This window comes from Diplotaxodon limnothrissa, linkage group LG10 (genome assembly GCF_057381915.1).
Source record: "Diplotaxodon limnothrissa isolate DT_005_m linkage group LG10, D_limnothrissa_male_GT1.1, whole genome shotgun sequence".
NCBI classification, from domain to species: Eukaryota; Metazoa; Chordata; class Actinopteri; order Cichliformes; family Cichlidae; genus Diplotaxodon; species Diplotaxodon limnothrissa.
Genome location: NC_140605.1, coordinates 33765485 through 33788679, shown reverse-complemented (window position 1 = coordinate 33788679; position 23195 = coordinate 33765485). Strand labels below are relative to the sequence as shown.

The 23195-nt window shown below is 42.4% G+C and overlaps 1 protein-coding gene across 1 annotated transcript; it reads right to left on the bottom strand.

Annotated features, from left to right (window-relative positions):
- Positions 1–248: 248 nt before the first annotated feature.
- arl10 (ADP-ribosylation factor-like 10) lies at positions 249–22812 on the bottom strand. Its single transcript, XM_085364728.1, has 4 exons — positions 22675–22812; positions 14066–14249; positions 3885–4060; positions 249–422 (listed from the first exon to the last, which is right to left on the bottom strand). Exons 1-4 carry the CDS (start codon positions 22810–22812, stop codon positions 249–251), a joined length of 672 nt encoding a protein of 223 aa, XP_085220854.1.
- Positions 22813–23195: the final 383 nt, after the last annotated feature.

Genomic DNA, 23195 nt, shown 5'->3' with positions numbered 1-23195 from the left:
AAAGTGTAAGATGCTTGAGAAGTTACTGTTTCTAAAGCCAACTAATAAAAAAAGGACCAGAAGAAAAGAAGAAGAGGTGCTGAAAAAAACAGCACTCTGTTTTGGCATCTTTTCACTCTCCCGCCGTCCTCCTCCTCTGCCTCTGAGCTTAAACAAGAAAACCAGAGAGGAGGAGGAGGAGGAGGGTGTCCTCAAGCCACCCCTTTGCTTCCATGCCTACTCTTCTGCTCTGTGGGAGGGATCCTTGATCAGACTAGCTGGAGCAGCAGGTCCTGGACTGCATCCAGGCACTTGCAGGACTTCCTCAGGGCTCCATCAGAGTCCAGCTGGGCGGCCAAGAGAAACAGCTTTCTGTCTTCGGTCACGGAGCCCAGAGACAAGGCTTCGTGGAGCTCCGACACACTCACAGCGTTTGGCTTATCCTGCAAAGAGGAGGGAAAAAAGGTTGAGTTTTTATTACAATCTCACTATTGCTTTGTACCTTCTAATTGTGGCAAATGAACCCAGTTTCTCACCTTTAATTAAGAACTGTGTAACATCTAACTGTGTAAGCATCATCTCTGGTATGAAGTTTGTTAATGCAGCACTCCAGTAAAAAAATGGTTAAACTTAAATTATACCCAATTTACCCAAAAGTCTGAGCAGTTACATTAGAAATCCACCCAGGTTTCAATCAAAGTATCTATCAACAAATATACCGTCGAGTTCGCCTCCACAAAAAAAATTGCTGATTTGAATAAAACACCTTCCCATTAACTTCCAGAAATCTTCACAGTGTGTCATTACAAATTACTACATGTCACACTGTTTAAATGCTGGTTGTCTCTGTTGTGATCACAACTCACGTGTGCAGCGAGTGAATTTAAAACCACCTTCCTACACAAACCATTCAACCCCGGTGCGACTCTATAGATGTCCGCCTCGTTTCTTGGCACCACGTCTTTCCCAGCACACGAGTTCTGTGGGAAACGATCTCTGTGCTGTTCAAACTAAGCGAGAGCCGAGGCAGAGAACAGAGGCTTGGTGGGCGAACGCCAGTATCACTGTCAGAAAGAGCTCCTTTATGTAGCCCATGTCACGGTACAGCCAAAGGTTTAGTTAGCAAACACCTCAACAGGAGCATTAAACCACCACAGTTGCCCTAAAATTAACGATATTGGTAATTACCAAAATAACTTTTAATGTTTCTGTATGCACAAGCTCTTTAATGAAAATACCTTTAATGCTAAAAATATGCATTTACCAAAAACCTGAAAAAAACTAATTTTGTGATTAAGACCATAAATTACATTTATTAGTTTATATTCCTGAACACAAAAAGTTCTGATTGAATAATTTTTGACTTCTGAGAAAAGTCTGCATGATAAATAACAATGTCATTTTTAGCTTAAACAACTTTTTGACAGATTTGGTTATTATTTTTAGGACATAAATAAATAAATATGGACACTCCAAGTGTCTGATAAGTAACATAAGATATTACCTTATTTGTGAATATGAAAACTAATGAAGCCATAACATCGAACACGGGTAATAATCAATCGTGCATAAGTGGTTTAACTCTAAAAACAGGGAATGATTTGAACAGTACAGACTTTTAAATATACTTTGCTATATTCTCACGTGAAACACGCTCCTCCCGAAAATGACACGGTTATATGTCATCCAAACATCTAACGGCCTTTTATCATTCAATTAAACCTTTTAACTGGAGCTTACACATCGTTTGATCTGCAAATCACCCAAACTGCTGGGAATTGTTGAATTTGTTGTACTTGCTGATGTAAAACTTCAAAGCTTTGCAGTTCAACCTGATGAAAAATCTGAATTCCTGTACACGTTCGTATCAACAGGTTAATTAATAGGTCTATTCTCCATTCTGTTTGATGATCCAAATTTCCTTATTAATTTCACAGATGAAAGCAGTAAAAGTCTGCTCATTTTACACCTGTAGAGCCTCTTGATCTTTTAAACATGACGTGACCTGATGTAACCGGACTGCGGCTGCTCTGCGAGGTTTCAGGTACGTTTTTCTTCTTAGTACTCAAAAAAACCTGACAGCACTGTGAGGATCGAGCCGCAGTGATCCAACATTAAATGTGACTAATATTCCTTTTTCCCTGCGGTGTCATGCATAATTCCACACACTGTGAAAGGAAATATGAACTGAGGAGGAAATGTATTTCAGGACTCTGATGGATCTTCTTCTTCTGGTTATGAACTTAACTGCATGCAAATTTCAACCTCTGCATGGCTGCGTTCAGCTAACTGTTATTTTTGAAGGAAAAAAATAATTCACGTTTCATTACGTACACGGGGATTTTTGAGAACTGAGATTTTCCGTTTTTGTTTAAAAAAAAAAAGAAATCCCATCCACGCGTGCAGTGAAACATATCTCCGTCCACATGTAAATGCAAAAATCAAAGTCAAACACTGTGAAGAACATGCCACATCCTAACCATGTGGAAATGTTGGCCAATCAGAAATCTAGAAGCCTGGGAGGGAACGCGTAAACAGAGTTTTGTGCCCTCACCAAACCTTAAGTTTTCCTGGAAAGGCATCTAATTTTGTGTTACTTTTCTAATGTCTTCATCATTTCAAATGTTCATAACTAAAGACAGTATTTTGGATTTTGCCTCACTGGCTCTCTTGGTCAAAGTTTATTCGATAAAGAAAGAAACGGAAAATTTTACATTAGTCTGAGTGATTCATAATCACAAGTTGCAGCGCTCTGAAATGTGACTGGTGTAGACTCACAACTTAGGAATGGACAAAATGCACACAGCATACATTAATTACATTTTAAAAAGATTAAATTTATTCAAAACCGATGATGACGTTGGCGTCAGGATTTGGTTGTACCTGCGTTTGAAACAGCAACAGTATTTTGTCTCTTTTCGGCATTGTAGAAATTCATCTGACATAAACAATAACGTGGCGCGCAGCGTGACGTCAAAAACGGCGCACACCTTTGACGTTGCATGACTAAGTCTTTTCCTCTTCCACACGTAGACGCAAAAACAGAGTTTTTAAAAATATCAGTTTTCAGTGACCCAAACCGCCGTTTACATGTGGACGAAAGGTGTAAAGGCATAGAAAAAGCTGAGTTTTCTAGAATACTGGTGTCTGTGTGCACGTAGCCTTCTGGGGTATTTTTACATTGATCTCTATACATTTCCATATAATCCATAAATGACTTAGAAAACTGAATTACATTTTGTATACTTATGTGAAAAATGTGTCTACATATAAAAAAGAAAAGAAATAAAAGGCATCATATTCTGTATATAACAAGTTTGTCAAATAACTTGAGCACCATCCTGGTTATAAATGTCTGCTACACAGATTTTTAATTGATTATTTTTTTGTTCTTCTGGGTTGCTATTGATTTCCATTAATTTCCATATAATCCTTAAAAAAATTTGATCATCTCGGTCTCTCTTCCACAGCATCCTGTTTTCCTTCTCTCTCCCCAACCGGCCAGATGGCCCCGCCCCTTCCTGAGCCTGGTTGGAGGTTTCTTCCTGTTAAAAGGGAGTTTTTCCTTCCCACCGTCACCAAAGTGCTGCTCATAGGGGGTCACATGATTGTTGGATTCTTCTCTTTATGCATTACTGTAGGGTCTACCTTACAATAAAGCGCTTTGAGGTGAATGTTGTTGTGATTTGGCGCTGTGTAATTAAAACTGAATTAAATACTGGTCTTTGCTTTAGTTTTTAAGGACATAATATAGTTTGAAACTTGAGGTTTAATGTCTGAAACCATAATTTTCATGTCCCCTAAAACTTTATAAGTTACTATCTTTTATTCAACACAGCATTAATGGAAATCAACGGTTGCTTAAAATGATAAAAACATAAAAAGACGTCTGTTTTATGGTTTACCTGCTTGTTTCCCAGGACGACCACAGGCAGCTGGGGCTCCACCCTCAGGAGGCGGTGCAGTTCAGCTTTAGCCAAAGGGAGGCGGCTTCTGTCAGACGAGTCCACCACGTACACCAGAACGTGAGTCCGTCTCAGGTAATCTGACCAGTAGCGCCGCAGATCCTCACCACCACCAACTGCAGCACAGAAAACACACCGCAGACATTTTTGACTGCGTCGGCGATCTCATTTTCCACCTGAGGTGCGCGAGTCATCTACCAGACGGTTGGCAGGACTTGGACTTCTCTACGTGATCTTCAAGCTTGGCTAGTCTTTAGAAATTACTGGACAACACATCATAAAAACTGGTTGTTGTTGAGCAACACCTGGCCTGCAGGCTTCAGTATCTGTGGAGGATTCAGCTCCTGAAGCGATACACGATTCTCCTCAGCAGGAGTTCTCATAATTAACAAACAAGGACGAGACATTGTTTTACTGTCGCTCCCTAGAGGGGATCTGTTTGCCCAAAATAAAAAGGGTTTATTTTTAAGTGTGTACCAGCACACATAACACTGCGTTCAGAGAAAAGGAGGCTGTTTGTCCATTGATTCATACAAAAAAACCAAAAAACAACAACAACGACAAAACAATTGTCAGCCAAAGAAACACAGTATCCCCACACACCCCGACTGACCGCCATGCTCAAGGCCATTTCACTGGAGGAAGGCTTTCGGTTACAGTTTTTTCTGATTGCTTAAACACATTTTTTGTAACTATTGGCTAATTTTGCAAAACTCTTCACACAAATAAGAAAACCTGTCACCCAATCATCAAAACATTGTAGTTCTCTTGCAAAAGCAAACACAGCTAGATTAACTCTTCACACCTTCGTAAAAATGGTGTTTCCGTATCAAACAGTACACACAAGCCATCATCTACTAAGCACACAATGCGCCAACTGCACACCGATGGTATGAATACAAAACACATCTGGCTTTTGCCTTCCCTGTGCACAAGGTAGGCTATGTCAGTTTGAGCTCATACTTCTGTCATAGATCCATAAGCATAGAGGGATCCAAACTTCAAGTACTGGTGTTTATTCAAACACATCAAAACAAACACAAGTGTTTATTTCCAAGTATAGGATTATTTGCAATCGCCATAATGACTATATGGGTTACGTGGTCTGCAGTGAACATGCTTCCTCTGCCCCCTCCTCGTCTTCCTCTTGCTCCTCCTTGTCCTTGTCGTCCTCTTCATCCTACTTCTTCACCTCCACGTCCTCTTCCTCGGCCTCCTCTACTTCTCACTCTTCCTGCTCCCTCCATTGTACTCCGCACACACAGCTTACCTGTATTATAGTGCTTAGGCTGATTGCAAAGTGAACTAATTATCTAAGAAAGTTTTCACATGTGAAAGTGTGCCAGACAGTTGGCAAATTAGTGTTAATGATAGCCATACATGTGTATACTTTTGCTAGGAGTGTGTTGGAAATTTGGAAATTGAGTGTTGTGCAGTGAATTGTGCCTACAGTCTTGCAAAGTGTGTGTTACAAAATTGCAAACTGAGTGCAAAGCAGTTTTTGTGCTTTTAGTTTTGCACACTCAGTGAGTGGTATTGCTATAAGTCTGAATAGTTTTAGAGATTGTGCTACAGGATTCACAGTTAGTGTTTAGGCATTCGGTAAAAACTGTAAATAAAAGGACAGATCGATACGCAGAATTAGATGCGCTGTTGGCATCCCCACTTTAAACAAATTGGCCACAGATTAATTTCACATCTGCACCGGACTGAATGCAATCTGATTTTCACCGAGGGATGAAACAGGCTGAGACGGCACTCAGGCATTATTTATATCCACAGTTCGCTCCTGGGCAAATTAGTCTGATTCATTTTTTCCATCTTGTTGCCTCCAGACATGATATGTTAAAGAGGCTCAGGGTAAAATATGACAGTGCAGCAGCGATTTCTCTTCATTTAATGGGTCTGAATTGGGTTTTATTTCATGGAATTTATTCAGTTTTTCTTGTTTTCCTGCAGCCCAGAGGCTCAGTTTATTCTTAGTTTTGGGGGAAATACATTAGTATTGATGTGGTTTTGGTTTAACTTTATATTTTGTCCCCTTCTTGAAACTTTTTCTTATTTGTTTTCCTTTCCTTGTGTTCTTTTCCAGAGACACTATAAATAATTGAGGACACATCTCATTTATAATGTGTGCAGGCTTCTTGGATTAGTTTGGCTGCATGAAACAGCAGCAGCTCAGTCATCATGATTTAAACATTGAGGAATGTGAGGATTCATTTTGATTAGGCTGTTTAATCCATTCACATTTTTACACAGTAAATAATGGAAGTCAGTGGTTGGTTATAGAGCAACATCAAAGTGTAACATTTTTAATGGCGTAATTTGGAGTTTTGGGCCATTTTAACACTTGTAGTTCAGTTACGTTGACCAGATTCAGTTGATGAGTCTATAAACTTTAGCTTTTCCTCACACTTTGATTTCCTTGCACACAGAGTGAACTGCAAGTCAAGCCCAAAGGCTTTCAGCTCTAACTTCTATCTTACAACTGGTAGTTTGGTCGGTTTGAGGTTGGATCACATTCTCTTCATAAACAAACCAGATCGAGTCCTCCAAACTGGGCTGAACCAGAGTTTGACTTGGACGGCCTAAAAGGTGCAGGTGTGAAAATACTCTTACTAGGCCACCACTGACTTCCATTAACTTCTGTACAATCTGGGGGCGATCGTGGCTCAAGAGTTGGCAGTTCGTCTTGTAATCGAAAGGTTGCCGGTTCGAGCCCCGGCTCGGACAGTCTCGGCCGTTGTGTCCTTGGGCGAGACACTTCACCTACCGCCTACTGGTGATGGCCAGAGGGGCCGATGGTGCGATATGGCAGCCTGGCTTCTGTCAGTCTGCCCCAGGGCAGCTGTGGCTACACCTGTAGCTGCCTCCACCAGTGTGTGAATGAATTGTAAAGCGCTTTGAGGTTCTCGAAAAGCGCTATATCAATGCAATCCATTATTATTATCTAAATCAATAAACGTAAATTGATACTAAACTATAGAAATGAACAAACATCAAACGTTGCCTAGAAATGTAGCTCCAAATGTCCAGTGCTTTGGAAAACATTTAGCTGTGCTCTGAAACGTTTAGACCTCACTGGACTCCATCCATGTGATTTAATCCCACAGCTAATTACCAGTGTTGGTCATTTTAAAGTACAGTAACGGTTAATACACCAGTATGGGAAAACTCTCTAATCTGAATATTCCTTATCCTGAAATAAAATTATAGAATTTTCAAATTTGCTGTTTTACAAAACAGCAGAAAAAATTAAGGACATCATTATTTTGTGGTCAAGATGTAAATTACAGTTTTTTACTTTCCTGAACAGAAAACTTTGTTTTAGTGGTTGAATGTTATGCTTGAATAATTTGCTGGCTCTAACTTGAATATAAAATCCTGAATTCAGTTAGTTTTTTCACTCATAAATAACAATTTAGGGGTTGCTTTTTCTTCTTCTTCTTCTTTACATATTTCTGGGGGGGAGGGAGTGTTTCTTGTTTTTATGACTAGTGATCTAAAAAAATCTATTAAGAACGTTAATAGATTTTACATATGAACGCACATTCACATGTATTTCACATGTTCCTATGCTTAAATGCATCCTGTGCACTTTTAGACTTTGGTTGTATTTTTAAACCGTTATAAGCAGCCATTCACTTCCATTAATTTACATATCATCAGTAAATCAATGAGAAAACTTAAGAGTTGTAGATCTGTTTTACATTTGTAAGAAAATGCTGTTTTTCTGCACTCCCCAGGCAGTCATTGATTTCCATTTGTTTCCATAAGACCTATAAATCAACCAGAATACTCAGCTACGTTGTGTAATCCATCGACCTGAGCATGAAGTTTTCCTTTTATTTGGTTTTCCTGCTTTCTGGGATCACAGAGGAAACAACTCAGTATTGATTTGTTTTTATTTCCATTGTTTTGAGTGGAACTGAGTAATAAGAGTAATCGGGGACACATCTCATTTTTAAATCTACTGATGTACAAGATTCTTGTATTTGTTGCAGCGTGATTTAAACCTGGAGCAATGAGACCAATTGTAATATAAAAACCCTTCATAAGGTAAAGTACAAAGTAAGAAGAATAAAAACAGCCATCTACAGCATTTCAGTACCAACACTGCTTGTACCAAACACAGTCACAGGTCACATTTGCTAGAAAATCAGTTTCCAGCTTCAGTGGTTTGGAAAGTCTGCAGCAGAAGTGACCTCCGGCTGCAGGAACCAGCGGTGCTCGACGGCCAAACGAATCACTGCTCACAGCGGCGAGTAAGACTTTAGGTCCTAACTGCCTCTGAATCCAAGAGAGTAGCAAGAATTCATTAGTGCTGGACCTAATGGGAAATGTTGCTAGGAAACTGGGGAGTGCTGTACTATAAGCTGATGTGATGTGGCAGCAATAAATACCTGTTTACCCGATGCAGTATGGAGGCCGGACCCGGCGCTCGGCGGCGTGAGCAGCTTGTGTTTTATTGTCACGGCGATCTCAAAGGGATGCTGGTCCTGCTGCTCTACAGGCCACCTTATTAAACACCCTCCCACACGTGTGCGCGCAGTCAACACTGAGTCACATGGGTGTGAATGATGTGGGCGTGTGTCTGTACCCACCTAACTGCTTCAGCTGCAGGCCTCTGTGCAGCAGCGCCGACGAGGAATTTACACCTGATTTTACAGCCAAAGTTCGACTGTCCCACCCAGATTCGTCGTGTTGATACCTTGTCACATGATATCTCAGTTCAAAACTTGGTGTTTAAGTACAGAACCTTTTAACCTGTTATTCTCCAAAAGGTCTTTAAAGTTTGCCTCTTTAAAGCCTCACAGATGCACGTGGGCATGTTTCATGTCTGCTAACGCAGCCAAAGTTCAACTCAAAACTTTGACTTGAATCCAGATTTTGACCCGTTGTTGCACCGCTGTCTTCACTCTCACAGGCGTGCACCACGTCCACGGGACAGTAAGTAGACTGTGGTAGCGTAAATTTTAAAATAAACACTAATTAGTGGACCTAGGCTTGATTTAAATTAGCAGAGCACCGATTTACTGTCTGAACATGAATACCATCAAACATTCACCTTGACTGTCACTGCGGCTCCTCGTTCATGTCAAAAATCTACATAATGACTCACAGACATTAGAAAAATAGTGAGTTTATTAAATGGATTTCCAAAAACTTTAACTATTATTTAACCTAGTAAATAAATATATATGAAATGAACTGAGCATGCTATGGCTAGTTTGGGAATTCATCTGGCAGCAAAAGTAAAGAACAGGGATGTGTGCAGAGGAAAAATTAGCTATTACAAAAGAGGATTACCCTAATTATCTATTTTTTTTTAATTAATAGAAGGTAAGGTTGTAATTGCAATTGGAATAAAATTAATAACACAGTCCTAACGGCCACCAGTCATGAACTAATTCAATTTAACTGGACCTCTGACACATTTAGTTGGTAAGTTGGTTTTTTAGCATTTCTAATGACATTGTCGGACAAATGTTGACTCACAAACAGCTGCTCAAAGCTAAGAATAAAAAAACCATACTGACAGTGCGGTGATGCTCGTTAAACTCTTTGTACCATTACAAAAACCCATCAATATTTTCATCAAACCATACAGGTGCTGAAAGTCCCCGTCGGTATGACGACTACGTTATGAGCGCTCATAGCAGCGCTTATGACCGAGGGTAACGTAAAGTTCAAGCTTAGGGGGAAGAACGAGGAAATGGTGGATAGTGCAGACAGCACTGTAATAATGATAAAACACAAACCCACTGACAACACAACTGTGCAAAGAACCATAAATGATTTTTGGTTATTTTGGTAATTTTTAGCATTTTGGGGTTTTTTTCCCTCAGATGTTGGGATGTCAGAATCATCATCAGAAACTTTATTGTCATTGTCATGAGAACAACGAAATTAAGAATGGTCCCCGATCATTGCATCATCCCTAGCAATATCAAAATATAAATAAAACAATAAAATTCAATAAATAAAATAGATAGAATACTTAAAATACTAATAAGATATAACAGTAAAACATTCACATACATTCCCACACACATGCTTCAGACCGTGCATAGATTAACACAAGAGTGGCGTGATGGACATTTTTTTTGTAGTATTCAGATGTGTTATTGCAGTTGGATAACAGCTGTGTTTGAGTCTATTAGTCCTTGCTCTGATTGCCCTGTACCGTCTGCCTGAGGGCAACAGTTCGAACAGGGAGTGGCCAGGATGTGAGGTGTCTTTTATGATGTTTTGGGCCTTTTTAAAACAGTGGGCGTTGTGTAGAACGTCCAGTGTGGGGAGAGGGCAGCCAGTGATCTTTTGGGCGGTGTTAATGATCCCTTGGAGTGCTTTCCTCTGAGCCCCTGTGCAGCTAGTGTACCAGATGCATATGCAGTAAGTTAGAACACTCTCAATGGTGGCTCTGTAGAAGGACACCAGCAGTCTCTGTGTGATGTTATTCCTCCTGAGAATTCTCAGGTAGTACAGTCTCTGTTGGGCCTTTTTCAGCAGCTCGGAGGTGTTCACACTCCAGGAAAGGTTCTCCTCTATATTGACTCCCAGGAAGCGGAAGCTTGCCACCCTTTCTACACAGTCCCCATTTATGAATAGTGGTTGGATCTCTGCCTTTTTCCTTCTGAAGTCTATTATGAGTTCTTTGGTTTTTGAAGTGTTGAGGAGGAGGTTATTGGCCTTACACCATGACGTCAGCTGTTCCACCTCGTCTCTGTACGTAGACTCGTCTCCCTTGGAAATGAGCCCCACCACTGTGGTGTCATCTGCAAATTTCACAAAGATGTTGCTGTGGTGGCGAGGAGTGCAGTCGTGTGTGTAGAGAGAGTAGAGCAGTGGACTGAGCACACAGCCCTGGGGTGAGCCAGTGCTGAGACTCAGGGCTGAGGATGTGTGATGGCCAACTCTGACTCTCTGTCTACGGCCCGAGAGGAAGCTATTGATCCACATGCAGGTGCTGTATGGAAGCCCCAGGTCTTGTAGCTTGGCCACCAGTTTGTGTGGAAGGATGGTGTTAAAAGCTGAGCAGTAATCCACGAAGAGCATCCGCACATAGCTACCATGCTCTTCCAGGTGAGTTAATGCAGCATGGAGTGCTGTGGCTACAGCGTCTTCCGTGGATCGGTTTGCTCTGTAGGCAAACTGGTGTGGATCCAGGCTGCGGGGCAGGGCTGCTGTGATGTGTCTGCGGACCAGCTTCTCAAAGCATTTCATTACCACTGGGGTGAGTGCCACCGGTCTGTAGTCATTCAGGCCGGTGATGTGGGGCTTCTTAGGCAAGGGGACTATGGTGGAGGACTTCAGGCAGAGTGGGACAGTCGCCTGTGCGAGGGATTTGTTGAAAATCCTGGTGAAGATCCCAGCCAGCTGTCCTGCACAATCCCTCAATATTCGACCTGGCACACCATCAGGACCCGCCGCCTTCCTCGGGTTAACAGCCTGCAGCATGCGCCTCACCTCGTGCTCTTCCAGGGTGAGGGTGGTGCTGCTATGGGTGGCGTGTTGCTGCTGTGGCTCCAATACCTCCGGTACCCTGGTCTCAAAGCGGGCAAAGAAGATATTCAGCTCCTCTGCCAGCTCCAGGTCACCGTCCGCAGCTCCGAGATTGATCTTATAGTTGGTTAGGTGCTGGATGCCTTGCCACACCTGCCGGCTGGTATTACTCTTCAAATGGTCCTCGATCCTCCTCCTATAGTCCCCCTTTGCCTCTCTGATGCCTCTCTTCAGGTTGGATCGGGCTGTGGTGTAGTAATCCCTGTTGCCAGACCTGAACGCAATGTTCCTCTCCTTCAGCAGCTGCCTGACCTCCCGGGTCATCCAGGGCTTTTGGTTGGGATAAGCCCGGATCCGTTTGACTGCTGTAACAGTGTCGTGTCAATGACTGATGTCATAGGCAGTGTATCCTAATAGTTTCATATCAGTGTTACTCTGTGATTTTTATCAATACAGTGGAACCCCGGCTTACGAAGACCGAACTTTTAAAACCTGTTTTTATATGAGAATAAGAAAAAATCTTGGATATTTTCTGGTGCCATTAAAGGTCATGCAGCTTTGTCTCTTTTTTTGACATCAGACTGGTTGAAGGATTTCTGTAGAGTTAGAGTTATATCTGTTATACGTGTATCACAGACCGCTGTATCTGTATCGCGGTCTCGGGTTTTTGTGATGTTTGTTTTGATTTTATTCTTCTTTCAGTCTCCCCAGAGTTTCCATGCCTTCGCCTTCCTCTGTCTTCTTCTTGCCTTTATCATCCCTGTTTGTTTTGGATAATCTCATTTCCTGTGCTTTTACTTCATTTCTTCGTCTGCTCTCTCATATTTTCCGCCTGCCTCGTCTTCTCCGTTTCTTCGTTCCCTTGCTTCTTTGCCTTTGTTACCTCTGATCGGACACTATTTTTTAAGTGATTAAATTCCAGCACATGGCAACACAATTTGTTTATCAAAGCTTGTAAAGTGGACATGCCATGCTGAAGGAAAAAGCTGAGGATTTAGGGCCTCACCACTGACAGTTTCACTTCCCTTTTACACAAAACCAAATCTCATCATCAGCTCAAAGCCTAAAACTACTTCTCCATCTGATCTGGTGTTAGTTCTTTTATTTATAATTCCCCCGAGGACTCCATAAAGAGATCCGTGCATCGTACTGCGTCTCACCTGTCAGCATGCCTCTGAGTCAACGTCACCGACACAAAGACACTTGAGACATTTAATGCACAGACCCGCTGAAGTATTGTGCTGTGTGGGTGGCGGCGTGAGCTCTTCTTACTTTCGCGGATGAGAAAAAGATTAGTGGCGCCCACCGATAGCAGTGTTCAGATCAGTGAGCGTGACACATTCCTCTAAATACATCGGCCAATCACGGCTGACCACGCATGTTGGCTGAATGCAAAGCGAAGTCATTCAGGTTATTATTAGTGCTGTGGAGCACTAATGTGATGGATTTATTGATCCTGCCAGCAAACGTAATGCAATCTCACTTTACCACCATAGTGTGAAATTAAACAGAAATACACTTTCCAGGCTTCTTTGTCACAGTCAACTTTCGTGATACCTTGATACTGAACGTTTCAGTCGCTGAACAAATAACAATATAACAAGAGCCATTGCCAGAGATTGCCTTGTGATTGCCTTTGTGTTGGCAGTGATGGATGATGTGAGCTTTCAGGGAAGAAAAACAACTGAAGTTGTGGATCAAGTCTCCCTTCAAGTTCAACTCAAACATAAAGCCAATGGAGTTACTTCCCAGCACCTAGAGCAGATCAATTATGGACATTACCAGCTTCACGTTTTCATACTTTCTGGACCAAACAAAACTGTATGAACATATTTTTCTGTTTTAAATTTCTTTTACACCACTTGTTATTTTTTGAGAACATCTTGTTGCAAGCTTGGAAATATTCTAATGTTAACAAGCTAAAAGCCTTTGGTTGTTTGTACTTCATCAAGCCAACTGTGAGTAGGGAATCCAACATTACCCAGCATGCTAGCAACCAAAGCAATGACAATGAGGAATTTGGTGCAGCACCCTCTGCATGACCAGTCTCTGGGCCTGTGCTTTATGGGTCGATTTCACACAACTGGACAGTGAATATAATTTCAATCAACTGGTGGTTACCACATGGTTGTCAACTGGTCTCTAGGCCTGTGTGACTGTAATCTAAGATGCTAATCTGTATGTTTAATTAGTGTTAGCATCATCCTGTGCTAACTGACGCTAACAGTGGTAAAGGGTAGTAAAGGGTCTAGCTTAACAAATGTCAACAAGCTAACGAGCTAAATACTTTAAAGTGGCAGAGATGTGCTAACATTAGCACACACTCACTCATCTCCATAACTTGCTAATGTTTAAAAAAAATCAGCAAATTTCATTCACCAAGTCTGAGCTCTCACAACTTCATGCTAATTTTATGAATCCGGTTTTCCACAGTGCGTCTCCGGCATGTCTGCAGAGCTGTTTGATTCGAGGCAGTTTTATGAAACAAATGGCCAACTGAACTGAACAGTTGTGCTCTTTCCATTTCTCCATTTCATGCTGTTTGATAAAACATCAATGCTCGCTAGACTCCACACAGAGCAGTGTTTGATTAGGACGGATAAAAGGAGCCTTACTCTCCAGGAAGTCGAGCTGACAGGCGGGGGCGTTGAGACTCATAAAGTTGAAGCCGCGGGTGGGCCGGCACCGGCCTCTCTTAGCCCCTGAATCCCCGGGGGTCAAACCCTGTAGCATGCTGCTCTTCCCGGCCCCGTCCAGACCGAGTACCAGGACCTGGCGCTTCCCACGCTCCTCTTCCTCCTGCAGGCAGACCGCAGAGCTGTTAATGTTTGCAAACGCATGGAAATGTTGAATTGAGGCAAAGATTAAACACATCACTTATTCAACACAGAGTGAGGGTGAAGCCTTTGGTTTCGAATATTTGTGTTGCACTTTGAGCTTACCAAACCACAAGCAGTTCATCAAAATACAGGAAATATATGCACAGTGATGGGCCAGGTTGGAGGGCTTCGCACATCAAGGAGAACATTACAACAAAATATCACCTCCAGGAGTGAACATCAGTTGTTCTAGTGGAAAATCTCTGCAAAGTCAACACTCAGAACATGGTTGAAGGGTGTTTCTCCGGTCTCTCCTATAAGCCAGGTCAAGTCTGCTCAGGTCCCAGCAGAGATGGGCATTACTTTTTTCAAGTAACGAGTAAAGTAAGGGATTACTATTGCAAAAACGGTAATTAGATTACCGTTACTTTCCCGTAGGAACGCTGCGTTACTGCGTTACTAAAACCGTGATTTTTTTTTTGCGAGAGTGTCTCATGACAGTGACGTAGGCGAGTGCAACGTTCTTGACAACAGCTGTGTGCAGATCAACAGTGGATCATATATCGAGTGCGGAGAGAGTATGAGCGTGCAGCGTTTAAAGCGTGGAAGTACTGACCTTACTTTGAGTTTGATTCCATAAAAAGTGACAAAAACATTAGTGTCCGCTGTGCGTGGGAAGAAAACTTCTTTTTACAGTGAAAAAACCCCTAAACTTCCGAGCAAGCACCGAGTAGCTACGACGTAATGGGAAACTCAGAGAAACTCGCGGATTCTTCCACTGACCGCGGCACACCTGCACCAGGGTAAACCTCCGCCTACCCCAGTCCTGCTTTACAGGTGAAAATAGAGCAACAGGACCGCTGAGTCTTTGACTTTATTTATTTTCTGCTGTGTTTTACTTGCATCTATTTGAAAGACTGAGTGTAAACACAAAAAATATTTTATTTTATGTGCTGGAATGTGTAGAAAATAGGTTTAAATGTTAAACTAATTTCTTCAAGTCAGAGAATGTTGCATATAATTAAATTTTTGCTTGATGCATAAAGTTAAAAGATTAAAACTAATAAAACAAGTTTTAAAAAGAGACTTTTCCATTTGATTACATTTTGTATGATGGATTATGCAGAAAAAGTAGAATTGGGCTGAAAGATCTATCGCTTTATCACCTCTTCAGGTTGTAAATCGTGTTTTTAAAAAGTAACTAAGTAATTAATTACTTTTTGGGGGAAGTAATCAGTAATTAGTTACTGATTACTTTTTTCAAGTAACTTGACCAACACTGGGTCCCAGTGACGTTAATTTTGTCGTCAGACAGTGAGTGAGTGCTGTGAGGATGTCCATCTGTCCGCCTGTATTTACTACAGGCGATGCATGTGTCCCAGGCAACAGATTTCAATCAGACTTAAAGAAGTTTAACAATAATAAGTATTCCAGCTGTCCGAGCCTACGACAGAGTGTAATCATGTACCGGCCGTTACAAATGCAGATACATACAAACAGCTGAACGGATAAACTGGTCTGGCTCTACCTTCAAACACCGCGACGAGCTGCTTTTCAACAAGGAAGGATGTTTCTGTCGAGCTTTAACTTCTAACATCTGTTTACTGTTTGGGTCAATTGGTTTGCATCTTATTTCACACGCACTAGAATTTAAGTTTAAACTACCCATATGGAAAAGAAATAGTAAAAACTTCTATGATTTACTCATGAAAGTGGCCACTTTCTCATTACTTTCATATTTTTTTTTAGTATGTATACAAAACATACAAGTTTCATTATATAATTTTTCAAGGGATCTTATATGTGTTTTCACTCTTGTATGCTTTTCATACAAGTTTCACACAAGACAGATAAAAACTTTATAAGATTTATAAATATCTTTTCCATATGGGTAACAACGCCGGCTTTTTGCCTCCTAGAAACAGGTGGAAATAATTCAGCTCTATTCGCTAAATTGCTGCCAGTTTCAGTACAGCAGAAAAGGCTCTCTGCTCGGAGTGAGTCTTTGAGTTTAGAATTGATTAACAGACACTGAGATACTGAAAGTCAAGAGTCCAAAAATAGCTGGTGAGCATGTTTTTCAGGGCCACCTGTAATATGACACAGCCCAGACACGTGTTTGTCTTATTGTCACATTTTTTAAATTCACCATTCTGGACATTTCAAGAACCTCACCTTGGCTGCAGGGACCTAATAAAGGACAAAGCCAAACTGCAAAAACAGATTACCTAGTAATGAAAGGATGTTCGCACAGCTCTGGTTGGATCAAACCGAATACCCGACTCTTCTGCCTTTCAGCTAGAAGCAGGTATTTTAACTTGATGTTTGTGTTTTTTCACACCGGGTCGCCTCTTCAAATCAAACTGAATGCATTAGACTTTTGGGAATTTGGCACTGAAGACTCCTCATAATGTGCAGGAATATGAATCAGCTTCTGCAAACCTCAAGGGGCACCGCTCGTGATATTATACTTTAATGAAAGAGCAGGCATCCTTTTATTACTTTTATTTCAGGGCAGATTTGTCTCAGCGAGCCTTCTGCGTGTGCAGGAATAAAGAAACGCGAGTCTCAGAGAAGGCTTCAAACGTCGACGCGCTCTGAAAGTGCCTGAGAGGCTCGGGGACGTCACGGCCCCTCTGAGATCCCTCACACGTCAGTCATCTCCTTTTTAAAAGTCACACAAGGTTGGTCTTTATTCATGCCGTGTGCTGATGTGCAGCCGCAGCTCTGTAGAGGTTAATTACCAATTCATATCAGCCCTTTTAGAGTGCAGATGTGTCAGCTTCCTATTAAAAATACCACTTTGCTGATGGATCATCAAGCGCTAAAATTACTCCTTCAGAATCAGTTAATTTGATTCCCTAACAGATGAAACCACCTCATAATTACCCAGCAAGCACTGCAGAAACAGGCCAGATGAAGAGTCTGGGATATTTTGATGATGGATTGCGTTTCTTCTGACGTCTTTCTGGCTGTAATCGCCGCCTGGTGCTGCCGGATAAATGCAGCAGCAGATAAACAAGGCCGCTCTGACAGCTCTGAAGCTCGCCTCCGTGTTTTTCTGGCTGAGTCGGCCCACTGGGAGATCAACCTCAAACCCTGACAGCGCAGAAGCCTCACTGTAGCTGCTGAGGCTGCAGAGCCACCGCTGCTCCTAACAGGGCGCACCGTGCATCCATCTCCATCGTCTGATTGGCTCCTACCTGGACTGCAGGCGTATTCAAATGATCTAAAATGACTTTAAGTGAAACCAGCAATTCAATCGTCTCCTGTTCCCTCTGTAACTTTCTCTTTAAACTTTTTCTTGTTGCTTCAGACATTTCTCATAAAAACTGGTGATACTGAATCGATTTCTTTTGCTTTGCTGCCCCGCGGGGAGGTTAAAGAATCCCGGCTCGGCTGCAGATCAGCGCTGCTGGATCTGACAGAGGTTTAACGTCTCTCTCAAGGACACTCCACCCAAGCAGACGCTCAGCAACGCAGCAGCTTCCAGCCGAGGGAGCGGTAAAGCCAGCTCGCCTGCAGCTCTGAATAGCAAGTGTACAGCTGCGGTTTACTCAGAGAGGAGGCAAAAGGAGCTATCATCCTCTAACGACGCCACATGCCGTCGGCCGCTCGTGTTCCACGACTTCTCCTGTGATTACATGTGACTTCCTCTCTCTCTCGCATCTACTTCAGTGATTTCACTGCAGCCAGACTACGAATAACAAGCTTCAACTTGCGGCAAAAAGACACGATCGAGTACCATCAAGCATCGACTGAGGGTTAAAAATGCTTCCTCCTTCCCAGGAAATGGAAGTCAAACTCAAGTCTGAGCTTCGCCTGGAATAACAGGAAGTGACAGGAAGGCTCTCTGCGGACACTATCTGATCAACAGCAGCTTTATCAACGCCCAGAAGTCGAGAGTCCAAAGATAACCAGAAGTTTTGGTTAGAGAGCCAGCCTGTGATTCGCTGAGTACTTCCTGACTGACGTGTTAATAAAGTCAGTGAGAGCTGGTTTTGGTTTTAACCTCTTTGACATGTACTTCCTAAAAAAACTGCAGCTTCATGGTGAAAGCCTGTGACCCGATTCACAGCATCTTCGAGCCAAAAAGCAACAAACTGGGAGAGAGATGATTTCAGCCGAGAAGGAAGGCGGAGCATCTTGCGTCGTCACTGAGCTTATACCCATTACCGTGAGAGAATTCCCGTTCTCAAACCACACAGTCTTCACGGTGATGTTTGAAGCTACACAGCAACGACGATGTGGGGTCACCAGCGGTGAACGGAGGTTTCAGAGAGAAGAACGCAGCTACGCCACAACATGTGTAATCAGCCCCGTTTCAGTGATGGAGCTGTAAGGCCGAGCTTTACTTGTATTTATCTTATAGTACAGGCTCACTTCCTGACACGGGCTCTGTGAGACCTGTGGAAGTACGTTCAAGGACAAAAGTCAAGATCGAAAACTTTGCATTTACCTCAGGACATTTCTGGTTTTATTAAAGGCCACAAACGAGCAGAGGCTGTCGGATAAAGGTCTGTGAAACAGACTGCTGGGAGCTGACTGTCTGCAGCCCTCCTCTGGAACTGCAGTGAGAATATATTATATTCCTGGACTAAATGTCACACAGGCTAAAATACTCGATGTGGACTGGCTGCGGGCTTCATCCTCACCAAGCTGTATGAAAACGCCGTTGAGACGTTACATTTGCAGTGAAATCGTGCCTGTAGACCTTTTATCTGGGCCGCGGTGAGGATCTCATTTCCCAGCTTGGCCCTCGCTGAACCTGAATTTGACACCTCTGACTTATGATTAGGGCTGCCACGATTAGTCGACTATCAAAATCGTCGACGACTGATTTAATAGTCGACGCGTCGTTTGAAGCTTTGTAAGATCCCAAAAGACGCAGGAATAAGTAGCAGGATTTAAGAGTGTAATAACGGACTGAAACAGAAGATGGCAGCACTGCATGTACAAGGATGCCAGCTACCGTTAAACCCCGAAGAAGAAGAAGAAGAAGAAGAAGCAGCTGTGTCCCAGAATTCATAGCGCGGCCCAGCTCAGTTTCCAACAATGGCGGCAGCTAGTTAGTTTTAATATTACTCTTATTATTCTTTCTGGGTCACAAAATAAACGTTTAACATATTTTCAGGCGAGAATGTAGCTGTGTAAACCTCAAATATCTGCTCAGTTTATCAGGACACCACATATTTTCAAAAGCGCTCCGACGTTTTCGGAGACGTCTGTTACCCACTAGCTCGTTAGCGAGCCGGGGGCTAGGTCACTAGCGCCGTGAGAACACCGGACTCCCGGCAAATTGTTTTCAAACCCACCGCCGTCTTTCGCTGCTCAGGTTAAACATGATATATGAGTCACTTAGATAACTTAAAAATGTTGTTGTTTGGCTTTTTTTTTAGTATTTTATTTGTTCCTGAGTAAATCGGTTTGGCTGAGATTAAAGTTATAGTTTTTACACAGCTGAATAAACGTCAAGCAGACAGCTGATTATCAGAAGTGTGAGATGCTCGAGAATTTACTCCGGTGTCCTGTTATATTTTAGATAGCAAGGAGTTTATTAAACTTCACCGAAACAATCTGCAGATTTCAGTAAAATTTAATAAACTATCATCTTGTCTTTATTTTTAGTTAGCACATACCTTAAACACTTAAAGCTGTAAGCTAATGATAGTTATATAAGAGCAGATGCTGCTGGTGCAATAAGCTGTAGTTTTACGTCCAATGGATGATGATCTGATTAGTCGACTAATCGCAAAAATAATCGGTGACTAGTCGACTATCAAAATAATCGTTTGTGGCAGCCCTACTTATGATGCTGCGATATTTTAAGACTAGATGAAACTCCCGTACCACTGCACCCTGACACAAAGCAGAGAGTGAGCACACACGCCTGTCGATGTATGAAATACTAAACCTAACGCATTAACTCACGCTAACATGAATCGCACCACATTGAGATACTTGTGACCGTGTTCCCATAACTGAGGTTTTCCTGGTTTAAAGGGTGATACCGTCCACAATTGGAGGCTGTTGGACCCATTATTCACGTTCAAGGCCAACAAGTATTATTATTTTTACCCTTAATCTCGCATTACACACTAAAATGACATGTTCTTATGAGCTTTACTTTGAGAATAAAACTACTCAGTATGGTTTGGAAACTACAAATGAAAACTTAGGTTTGGGCAATAAATCCCTGGATAGTTTTAGGTAACTAATTAAAACTACACGTTTAAGTTTAGACAATTAAAACTACTCTTATGTTACATTAAGGTAAAGAAAATAATTCTGTTAGGTTTAGGTAGTAAAACTAGTTGGTTAGGTTTAAATAATGAAACTAATTATGTTTAAGTAGTGAACCTATAATGAAAACTGCTATTATGTTACATTTAAGGAAAGAAACTTATTCTGTTAGGCTTGTGTTGTGAAACTACTCGGTTAGGTTTAGGCAATACAACCCTGGTTAGGTTTAGTTAAAGTTGTGCTAACTAACAACAAAAGGACAACACATGTCTTGTACGTGCACAACAGATTAGATTCTTATAAATTTGTCACATTTTCACTGCTGGACATTTCTGTGGAGTCTGGAGACCATCGCAGTCACGGGTACCTGAACACCTCTCGAATGTGGCAGAACTGCACAAACGATTAATAATGTCAACACAGAGCAAATCTCAGAGGAACAACAGCAACATTTAACAACAACGAAAGTGCCTGTAGAGACGAGGCCGCGGAGTCACAGACGATATGAAAAAGTGGGATTAATATAAAGATAAAGGCCTCGGAAACCATCGTCTACCTAACAAAATAGCGAAAGAAAGAGTAAAACGAAGTGCTCCTGTGGGTGTTTGTCGCTCTGCAAATGAGCGTGTCCTGCCCTCCCACCTGCTTCGACTCCTTGGGGTCAAAAACACGCTGTTAGTCCCCCCCCGCTTTCCCGAGACGTGATTGGAACGAATCCCCAGACTGAAACATTTACATCTCCTCTGTGGCGAGCCGCCGGCAGACGCCGGCACTATCCCCCGAAGACGGGCTGAGCCAGATAAACCAGGCTAAGCCCATTACAGGCTGCTGCTGATTGAATCGAGGAAACAAGATTAGAAACATGCAAATAGATTTTATTAAGAGATTCAGGCTGCAGCTGTGAAGACTCATTCATTAAGACAGTCCGCTCGCTGCCCGCCTCATTTCTGTTTTTCTGTCTCTCTGCAGGAAGCTGAGATAAACAATCATATTCCCACAAGGAAGCTCGCTACTTCAGCATCACCTTGAACATGATTTCCCACTTTTTTCTCTTTTCAGCAGCAGCAATTAAAGCTGAAACAATCTGCAAGTGTTTTAATTATTAAGTCAGTCATTTACCCACGAAAAGCTGTGAGTACTTCAGGGGGTTTTTGTCTTTAAGACACTGGGGTGGCCTTTTTCTCTGATTTGAGTAAAACAGAACTCTGTAAACTGAGAACACAATCAGCAAATGTAATCGCTTAATCTTTGCTTCTTTCTGGAGAAGCCGTCGGTCATGAGGACGTTAAAAAAGCTGATCAGAAAACAAACGTGTCTGAGAAGAAATTAATTCAGCGTGCTTTTCTATTTGACATCTAAAAAAATTAAGCTAGCATGGAAGTTTCCGAACCTGCAGTTCCTCAAATGGCCACTTGAGGTCCCATAGACACCCACTTTAAGACGTAAACACCATCTTTGGATGGTTTGTCTCATTTACTAATACATTAAAACACCACAGATAAAATATCGCTGTAGCTACCGTAACGTTATAATTAATGAGGAGAAGCTCACGAGTGCCCCCTGCTGAAGCTCTGTCATAACTGCACCCGATTTCTGTACAGTGGGATTAACAGGAAGTAGAACAGCTTCCTTCAGTCAAGGGTGGGTGACGCCCATGTCTTAAATATCACTGGTGTCCATGGTTACTAATGTGGAGGGGGCGGGGCTTTTGACCTACAGTTCAACCACCCACCAGGGGGCGATCAATACACCTCTGGAGCTGTCACGTTACATAATGCTGTCCTGTTAATATAAAATAAAGTGCAATACATCAAAGTCTTCAAATCATGCTCACTACATTCTCCCACCTTCATCATCATCATCATCATCATCATTAATTATCAGTAACGGCTTCATTATCAGCACCACCTCCTTCTTTTCTTCTTCTTCATCACATCTTTCTGTTTTCTCATAATGCCACCGGCACATCTCCACCAAGCATCAGCACATCTCCAGCAGCTCTAATGACTCTGCAGCGTCTCCTCGCCTCAGTCAGAGGTCCCTGAACGCGCTCCTCACCAAGTTAAACAGTTCAGCTCAATTTAAATTTAATTTAAATTTAATCGATTAAACGTCTAAAATTACCAAACTCTGAGTGTTGAGTGAATAACCTGCCCTCCCACCTCTTTGATGGTGCAGTACTCCGCCTGCGGGGACCATAACCGCCTCTTGTAGAAGTAGTTCAGCGCGATGAAGAGCGCGGAGCCGAGGGCAGCCACGGCGGCGGTCAGGGCGATGGAGATGTGCCGGAGGAGAACCATAGGTGGCGGGTGAGGTGGCGGAGGGAGCCGGGAACGGGAGCCGGACACACCGCTGCTGCTTGTTCCTGGACGCCGACGGCTCGACTGACTTCCTCGTTCCTCGCGGCTCCGCGCTCGTGCTGCGGCTGTGCGCGCTACATGTGACCGAGCCGCTCTGATGTTTTTGTTCCCAGACGCAGAAAAAATGCTGCGTTCAGGCGCTGCTCGGAAATTTCCCTTCTCCTCTGTACAAGCGCGTTTAACTAATACACTGACGGTCAGCGACTGCTTTGATCCCTGATTAAGAACAAAATGTACTTTTTTCTTTTTTAATCTGTCATAATCTAATGATTTATATGACGATTTTATTTGTTCCTGGCCTACTAACGTTGGTACATTTATTT